The sequence below is a fragment of the Eurypyga helias genome, unplaced genomic scaffold, assembly GCF_000690775.1.
Source record: "Eurypyga helias isolate BGI_N326 unplaced genomic scaffold, ASM69077v1 scaffold5301, whole genome shotgun sequence".
NCBI lineage: Eukaryota > Metazoa > Chordata > Aves > Eurypygiformes > Eurypygidae > Eurypyga > Eurypyga helias.
The window spans coordinates 48,858-58,711 of NW_010228804.1; the positions used below are offsets into that span (position 1 = coordinate 48,858).

General features: G+C 36.9%; 1 protein-coding gene across 1 annotated transcript in view; it reads left to right on the forward strand.

The window, feature by feature from the left end:
* The window catches only part of LOC104515966 (dynein heavy chain 5, axonemal-like), a gene marked incomplete at its 5' end in the record, with an annotated part of 55,575 nt that extends 48,209 nt beyond the window's left edge, over positions 1-7,366 (forward strand). Inside the window, 5 exons of the mRNA XM_010160144.1 lie at positions 1-10; positions 2,645-2,857; positions 3,774-3,926; positions 5,553-5,784; positions 7,215-7,366. The exon at positions 1-10 is cut by the window's left edge and continues 215 nt beyond it. Coding sequence (XP_010158446.1) covers positions 1-10; positions 2,645-2,857; positions 3,774-3,926; positions 5,553-5,784; positions 7,215-7,366 — 760 coding nt within the window. The remainder of the gene's footprint in view (positions 11-2,644; positions 2,858-3,773; positions 3,927-5,552; positions 5,785-7,214) is intronic.
* Positions 7,367-9,854: the final 2,488 nt, after the last annotated feature.

Genomic DNA, 9,854 nt, shown 5'->3' on the forward strand with positions numbered 1-9,854 from the left:
ACCATTTGAAGTGAGTTAATGAAATTCTGTCAAACACATTTGCTCCATCTTGCTTTGTGTGGATAAAAAAAAAGAAAAGTAACGATATTAATTTTTCTAAAAGCATGTCTGAATTCATTCATACAGGCAATACTTCAAAAACGTATTTTAAAGAAGTCTGACCAGACTCTTAACATTTATAATGAAGTCACTATATGTGCACTGAAGTGCTTTTCCAAGAGCTTTTTCAAAATATGAAACCACTTAAGCATTAAGTTGTCATTTGCACTATGTGGGAGGTAGAATCATCAGCTTTTTACTGAGGTTGTTGACACTGTAGAGAACTGAGGTCATGTTGCAAGTGTATTCATGCTTCTAAAATTATTACAGCTTTAACATATATATTACTTTGGGATTCGGCTTACATTCTGAAGATATTTTTAGGTTGCTTTCTTCTTCAGTGAAGTGAATGCTGAAAAGCTTGTCAAGTGATAGCTTTCATTGATTGAAGCCTGATGCTACTACCTCAGGATTCATATTAACACATAATAACCTATGCAATTATATTTGTAATGGACACCTGCTGCCTTGCAGCCATATCTTTTCTGAAATAGAAACTTTCTATCTGTTTGTGTGGAACATAGAATGAGTCTCAAGGTAAGGAGGTTTTCTTACAGTTAGAAAACATTTACTGATGGTTAGTTTCATGGGCACTCCAATTGATGGTATTCTGTGTCCCCATCCTGGAGACTATAGTTTGTTTGGACAATTTGTATTGTTTCTGGGTCTTGCCATAAATCTTACTTGTCCTTTAGACCCCCAGAGTTTTAGGATGCTGATATTATAGTTTTTCCCAGGTGAGGCTGTTCATGAGCTTCAAATAAATGAGAGGAAAATTCTTGTAAAATATTAAAGGTTCCTATATTTCCTGTATCAGGGGAAGATGAACTTTTGTGTTTCATTATATTTGTGAAAGCTTAAAAGCAATTAAGATTAGTTATATCAGTAATAAAGCATTTACACCACTTTTGTTATGAAATGGATGTGAATCACCCTGATGTGTCATGAGAAAGAAGTTCACATCCATGTTTGTACTTCAACAGATACCCAAAGTAGCTACCTGCTCATCTAGGCAGTAAGAGATGTCTTATTAATTAGATAGTTTGTCTGCCATTTCCTTCTTGAGGAGAGCAAAATCTCTTGTTCTGAGTATTTTGTCATTTTATTTACTCTTTGATGGAAGTTAGCATGGAGACCTGATATGAGGCTAGGTGGCTTATGAATGTCAAATTTCTACTGTCAGTATGCTGAGCTATGAGAAGGAGCAAGAAGATTTGCACAGTCTAACATCATCTGTTGTGTTTTTACGTAGTAATGAGTTTCCCTTATGTGGGGTATGCTCATGAGTATAGACTCTCTTCGGGTAGCCATGTATTACATCTGTTGTTTTATGTTTTCTGTAGCCCATTTTGTATTATGTAATCTCCCTTCCTTCGAATGACATAATTATGATAAAATATTTTATCTGAACAGATGAGTTAACATATCTGAATTTGGAATACTGATTATCCACTAAAAGTTTTCCAGAAGTTTGCATTTGATAAAGTGTCTGACCTACTGTCTTTGTAGAAGCCTGAGCTTTATGAGTTTCCAAAAGCCTGAACCCCAGGTGTCTGAGATCTGCAAAGGATTGCAATTTATTGAGTTTCTCAGAAGGGTACTGCTTTAGTGATGGGCTAAATGTCATGGTAGTTGTTAGTCCAACTAGCTTCAAATTCTACGTGACATGTACAGGAATAGACATGTGGCTTAATAAAGGCATATATTATGTAGTGTCATTGTATATCTATAGCTAGCCCTGTTAAGTTTATAAGGACTTTTTTTTGGCAAATCAGCTCTGATCAGATATGGCAGGTTGAATTTAGTGAATACAAATCTAGTTTGTATTAATAAAAGCAAATGTTGGGCACTAACTTTTTCAGGGGTGAAAACTATTTAAATTCCTTTTTGTGTAGCAAAATACTGGTAAACTGAGAAAGATCATGCATATTACTAAGAACAAGCCTGTTACCCTGCTATAGGATTCAATACCTGTTATATGTGATTATTTCACCGATCTCCCAATAGGACCATATTGACTACAAAATTTCTGGTTATGTCAATATGATTGTTAATTTGTTAACTTTACACTTTGATTAAAGATATATCAGGAAGTTTTATTAGAATACAAGACTGCCTGACATTGTGTTAGTTCCCAGACTGCTGATAAATAGTGCTACTGTGCTGAGGCAAAGTGACTGGGGCAATCAGTCTTGATTGGTTTGTGCAAAGTGAACCTTGGGAACTGTCTGTTGGAATTAAAGCTGAAATTCTTGAAATGGAGTATGGCCTACCTGCTGTTTAAATGATGTTAGCTCTTAGAATGATCTACAGATTAAATCATGAGTTAGACTGAAAAAATAGCCAGTCTCAGCATCATAGATTTCTCTTGGAACAAATCCTGTATATCTGTCTTGCAGAAGATTCAAGAAGAATGCCAAACTGACCCTTTTAACATCCCAAATAAAAGTATTTTGTCTTAAAAATTGTATCAGGGCCTAACCTTGACATGAAGCCACTTTTGTTTTTTACTTATGTTGAATGATCTTTGATTTTCTACCTACAGGTAAAAGAGAAACTAAAGAACATGGGACCTTTTCAGCCTATGAACATATTTTTGCGGCAAGAGATAGAACAAATGCAGAGAGTTATTTCCCTAGTGAGAAGCACTCTGACTGATCTAAAACTTGCCATTGATGGGACAGTTGTTATGAGTGAAAACCTGAGGGATGCTTTAGACTGCATGTATGATGGAAGGATTCCTGCTAGCTGGAAAAAAGTAGGTGTACATCACTCGTTTTGTAAAGAAAAAAACAATTATTTTTGTAGAGCTAGATTAAACAGCTAGACCTACAGTATATACATGTTTCAAACGCAAGTGTTAACCAGGACTGTGTAACTGCTGGAGTAGATTTTGGGCTTAAATAAAAGCGATTGAAAGAAGCCCTGTTTAATTTAAAAAAATAGAAATGAATGTGGGAGATGCACATATTTCCCATTTTAACAGCCTGTTGCATATTGGCAGGATAAAAAGCTAGAGAGAAGAGAATAATTTGAAATGTGATGATGGATTGTAAAAAATAGTATGCACGCTAGTGGACTACACTGTTGTTATTCTTTGAGATTAAGACTTGTAGTCATAGAATCACAGAATAGTAGCAACTGGAAGGGACATCTGGAGATAGCTTAGTTTAACCCCACTTCTGAAAGCAGGGTCAGTTAGAATAGGTTTCTCAGGACCGTCCAGAATCAAGAGTCCATGACCTCTCTGGGCAACCTGTTCCAGTGTTTGATCACCTCCCCAGTAAAAAACAACAAACCAACCACAAACAAAAAATCCCCCTAAGTTTAAATGGTCACACATTTCATCTTGTGCCCATTGCTTATTTTTCCCAGTTTACACAGCTATCTAATTTTGCAGAAATGTCATAAATTGGACAATTAGCACAGGGACCATTAAGCATGTCTAAATGGAATAGTAGGCACGAGTTTGAACAGAGCAAGAACTTGATTCATGTTTCAGTGTCATTTATCTTAACATGTTAAAAGTTAAGATATGAAAAATGAGGTTTAAATATGTTTTGCTAATATTATGTTGTTTACCTTGTGAGGAATTACCTTTCTTTGACATGAATATGATGTTTTAAAACTGTTGAATGAAATTTAAAAATGAACATCGTGTTTACTATTTTTAGGCATCTTGGGCTTCCAGTACACTTGGTTTCTGGTTTACTGAGCTTCTAGAAAGAAACCACCAGTTTTACAATTGGATTTTTGAAAGCCGACCAAACTGCTTCTGGATGACAGGATTTTTTAATCCTCAGGGATTTTTAACTGCAGTGAGGCAGGTAAATTGGCTTAAATTCTCACTCTATTCTTTACCATAATGTAAAAAAAAAAAAATTGTGTGATGAAGCCAGAGCTATGTACTTGGCCACATGTCAACAGGGAAAATTTATGACTGCATAACTGCCTGTGAAGTGTTCTTCCTTCAGTCTGAAGTCTTCCTTCAGCTCATTCCTGAGCTGATTCAGTCTCTCTTCATGAAGTGGGAAAGCATTTCCTTTATTAATGTGTACCAAGAAGGAAGCCTGATGTATTTGTTAATGTAGGAATCTCTGTAGATTGACGATTGTGTTGGTTGCTCAGCACACTAGCTGCATTTGACAAGTGAGCTACTTTTTACTTTAAAAGGAGGCAATTAATACCTATGTTGGTCAGCCTAAAGGGACATATTGGAGACAATAATTGTCTGGAATCTATAAAACTGGGAAAGAATACTCAGGTGGGAATCCAATGGGACCTCAGAAAAAAGTTAACTTTTGGAGGAGAGAATGCAGATTTGCAGAGAAGCAAGATCTTCCTTCTTGCTCTGAGATCTGTTTAGCCTAGAACTTCAGTCTGACAGGCGAAGATTAATTGGTGACCTACTTCTACTAAGATTGCAGGCATATAGCCTTGGAATTATATAACAAGATACATTTCTTTCATAAACAGTCCTAAACTGGGGTTTTCTTTTGGACCTAAGCTTATGGAGAGGGTTTATTAGGAGGATCTGGAACAGTTGGATTCTACAGAACTTTTCTGGTTCCCTGAAAAGACAACGTGGGTACATAAAAACCTGATGGCCCAAGATAAAAACCAAAGTGACTTTCTGGGCTTTGCTGTGTGGTGGAACAAATAGAAATGAGGAAGATCAAGAGCCAGAGTGATCATTGAACTATAACCTTTCTGGTCTCTTAAAGCAGCTAATTAACTGCAGTATGGGACAAACATTAATTCCAATTACTTCAAAGATCTTGGAAAACATCTACAAGACCAGGATAAAATTTAGATCTGGCATAACTTAATGGCATGGGATATTAAGGGATTGGGTAGGATAAAGGAAGGTTGTCCAGTGCAATAGCTAACTGACTAAATTTGCAGTATATGTTGAATCGTAAGCTTGTTTATCTTCAACTATTCTCTGTGGTTTTTTTGTAGTCTCTGTAGCTTTAGAGCTGTGTGAGCTTTTACTCATTGTTGAGAATACAGTTAATGAAGAGTATAGGTACAGGAAAAGGGAGGTAATCCCAGAAAATATGCAGCACATTATGCATTTTTCTTTTGTCAAAATGTTTTCTTATCTCATGAAAACTGTGAAATTTTCATATTCACAAGAGCCAGTTACCACTGGCATTCAGTGGTTGTCTTACTTGGTATGGTCTTAAGATAGAGTATATAATAGAAAGAATGAAAATCAAATATAGTGGGTAAAGTACTGGAAATTTTCTTGTAGTACCATGCCATCACTAACTTAGAGAGAAGCCAAACTACTGTAATCATGAATATTGTAAAAAGCTTTTTTTTTTTTTTTTTTTTGTATTGAAGAGAATAAGTTGTGACCATACGAATGTTTCTAATAAATGCTTGGAAATAATGGCTCTATGCGCATGTAAATATGTAACCTCCATACTTTCATCTATTTTGGGCAGGAAATAACAAGGGCTAACAAAGGGTGGGCTCTTGACAGTGTAGTGCTGTGCAATGAGGTCACTAAATGGATGAAGGATGATATCACAAGCCCTCCTTTGGAAGGTGTGTATGTGTATGGGCTGTATTTGGAAGGAGCTGGTTGGGACAGAAGAAACATGAGACTGACGGAATCTAAGCCCAAGGTACTCTTCGAGATGATGCCAGTTATAAGGATATATGCAGAGAATAACAGTAAGTAACTATTGTAAATAATGCTATTTTGATAGAATACAATGTAACATTTCATTTAACTGCATGGAAGTCTTTTGGACTTTAGGGATTTCAGGAGGCTATTGCTATATTCATATATACATACTGAATCTTTTTTAATAGGGGAGACTTCCCTGTCTTTAGCTTTCAGCCTTCCTTAATAATTGATGATAGAAACTTTCCTTTCTAGTATTTAGATAGTTTACCCTCTTCTGGTCTTAATGGTGTGAGTAAAGTTTAAAACCCATTAAATACAAGCTCTTCTCTGCCTCCTCTGATGAACGTGCTTGCATTTAGTCTTACATTGACAGTCTGAGTCCTAGATTGAGAAGGTTAACACTTTCATGCATAAAATGTGTAACTTCTGGAGCCATTGTAACCTAAACCCAAATGACCTCTTTCCCAGATCCCAAAACCCAATAGAATTTATATATAGATAAAACTTCTGTGTCCTATATACATACTTCAAATATATTAAAAAAACCCAGGTATGTCTCATATAACTTATGTACAGATAACATGTTATATATGTGATGTGTATATATTCTTTTTTTTTTTTTTTTCCTGCACAAGTTTATTTTTGAGCTAACAGAACCAAGCAAGAGGTAGAATCAGGTGGTGGAAAATATTTTGTCTTTGAGGCAGAAAAGGACTGTGAGAATGGAAAGGAAACTTATGGGGCTGAAGGACAGTGCTGCTGTGTGACAATGGATAATTTAGGTTAACGTGGAGATTTTTTGCATATAAATTAGGAAATGCTGTTGAATAGGGATGGGAAATGGGATAGGGTTATCCACTGTTGAATGTAAAATTGTAAACTTCTGTTGAAAAGCAGTCCACCTCCAAAAGCAACGCCTGCTTACATGCTGTTTTGCCAGGATTTTGTGTAGCTGATCTTTCATAAGATGCATGATCACTGTGAAAGCAGACAAGATGCTGAATAATGAACACTGAGGTATTGAGCATGACTAGACTACTGTTCTAATTCTGCAGTGAAGAAATGGACAATTTATACTCTGAAATAACTAAATGCATTTCAGAATAGGTTGTTTGAGATACAGCGTTTTTTATTTTGACACATTAATTCTTATCAAGATACTATTAATGTTCAGTGGGCAGACTGAACTAATAATAATGCTAATCGCACTAGTGTGTGCATTTACACTTCTTGCTTCATCCAGTTCCTAGGTTCTGATACTAAATCTTAAACCTACAGGAATTTCAAGCCATCTGTGGCCTTCAGCAGGCAATAGCACAGTAGTGAACAGTGTGAGTAAGAGTTTTCTGCGGTGGTAGAGATCTGCGTGCTATAGAACTTTGAATCAGCTTTACATTTGCCTTATGCCCACTCCCTTAGGGCCCTGGTTTTCAACCTAGTTTCATTGTTTTATGTATCTCTTCTGTCTTTTCAGCTTCAAAAGATCCACGTCTGTATTCATGTCCAGTCTACAAAAAGACCATTCGAACAGATATGAATTACATTGCTGCTGTGGATCTTAAAACCCTTCAGCCTCCAGAGCACTGGGTACTGCGTGGGGTAGCACTTCTGTGTGATGTCAAGTGATGTTAAAAAAAAAAGAGGTTTATAAGAGTTCTTTTCTGGTTTTAAATGTAAAAATCAATATATAGCTGACTAAACAATAGATTACTTCTAAAAATGTATTTTCTAAGGCATAGACTTCATAACAGTATTTTTAGAAAACTATTCTTAGTAAAGCTCTGCAATAGGTTTATAAATGCTAAATCTTAGAGTGGTACTAAGTTTGGTAAATAGATTAAAATACTACCTTTGATGTCTTGACAAATCATGACAAATATTTAGCATTCTTATCTCACTACTGTGTGCTTAATTTTACCTTGAATAAAGATTAATTGACTTGAACGTTGTTACTTTTCAGTGGTAAATATGCTTGTATCAAGCCATACCTTCAAGTAGCTAAATGCAAAGCGTTTTTTTGTGTGTGTGTATCTATGGAAAGCTAAGACTAGTTGCTCATTCATGTTAGTTAATATCCCTCGGTGCAGTCATTTGCACTGAGAATTTTCAAGCCACATCCACTTCAAATGCTGCCTTTCAAAAGTGGATTCGTAGTACCTTTACTGCTATAGACACAGTGGAGATGTCAAACCCCACGGTAGTTCTCAGTGTGAACTGTGCGCATTTTTTTCAATGTGATTTTCTGTGAGGGTGGTGGGGAAAAGGGTAGTTCCCGGAGTAAATACACAAGTTATGCCAAAGGCTGTGAGATCAGTGAAGCAAATGAGGTTGTGGCAGTCACTGTTATTTCTGTTCTGTTAGCTGTGTTTTTTAAGAGGTTTGGCATTGGCTCTTAAGGTGTCCACAAAACCACTGGCAGGAATGGAATGATGAGGCATAGGAAAGCTCAATGAAGAGCTCTTTTGAAATGCAGTATCATGTCAGGAGCCAGAGTGCATAACCCTGCTCTCCCTGGGGTTCGCTGCCTGGGCTAGTGGATAACTTGATGAAACTGGAATTGGACGTACCTCATTACTACGGACTTGCCTGGCAATCACTGCTCTGTAGCAGGCTCTGGTTACCCTCAGCAGATCAGGGCCTGCCTTGCTGACTCAACTTTCTGGCGTGACCTCAGATCTGCCTTGTTACAACTACTTCATCTGGCAGACACTGGTATGTTTGCTGGCCCTGGTTGCTGTCACAGATCTGCTCTACTTTTTTGTTCGGGTGCTGTGGGACTGTGCCCTTGTCAGAGAGTGCCTTGCCCTGCCCACCCTGCTGTGACTCTTGGCTCCCTCATCCACTTTCCTCTCCAAGCAGCCTGCCCTTGTTGCTTACTGACATACTGCTTCAAACAGGTAAAAAGATGACCTGTTTCTTGTTCATCTTCATAGCAGAAGTCGGTAATAAAATGTTTCTACAAAAAGGAATATCAATAAAACAACCACCCTTGACATGTCATAGAACTGGATGTACTTTCTCCGTGTTTGGTTCTGCTATTGGTACTGAATGGATTACTCAATGAAAACCATTCACAGACATCAATTGTGCTGTTATTAAGCATGCAGCGCTATAAATGTGAGGGTCTGGAAAAATGCAGGATTACAAAAGATATTCCCTTGTTTTCTTTCTGATATATGGCATGATAAATACGTGTATTTTGGAGAACATTTACAAACAAATGTTGCAGAAATTTCTCCTTAGAAATTAAAGTAACTTTCTGAATAAAATGGACATATTATGGCTTCATCAAAATACTTAGAAATTCCCTGTAAATTTTATAAGTCTTTCAAAGTAAGCAACCTAATCTTTCAAATATATGCTATGCTGTATAGGCTATACTACATAGAAAGATATTGTCTTCAGAGATTCTCTTCAAAAACACATTTTCCCCCTCACTTCTGTGCATACATTCCTACTTTTTAGCTCACAGGTCACTCACAATGAATTTTATTCTCACTGTTGTGATTTGTTCCACTTTCAGAGCTTAGAAGGAAGGAAGTTTTTATCACAGTAGGCAGGACAATTCCAAATTAACAGTAAGTACAGTTGTCATCATTGAAAAGATTTTTTTAATCAAAAGTATATTATTATAGTACATGTACAAACTGGATGATGGAGTCTTTTTCATTCTGAACTAACCTTCATTAAATTCTTCCGATAATGAAATCAGTATCGAAGAAAGGTCAATTTTTCTCTGTGCTCTGGTTTAACAGCCACGAAATAAACACCACACATCTGCTTGCTCACTTTCCCCATGGTGGGATGGGGAAGAGGATCAGGAGAGTAAAACTGAGAAAACTTGTGGGTTGAGATAAAGACAGTTTAATAGGTAAAGCAAAAACTGCTCAGGCAAACAAAGCAAACCAAGGAAGTCAATTACCATTTCCCATCAGCAGGCAGATGTTCAGCCATCTCCAGGAAAGCAGAGCTTCATCACACATAATGGTTACCTGGGAAGACAAACTCAATTCCTCCAAACATCCCTACTTTCCTCCTTCCCCCAGCTTTATATGCTGAGTGTGACATTACATGGTATGGAATATCCCTTTGGTCAGTTGGGGTCATCTGTTTC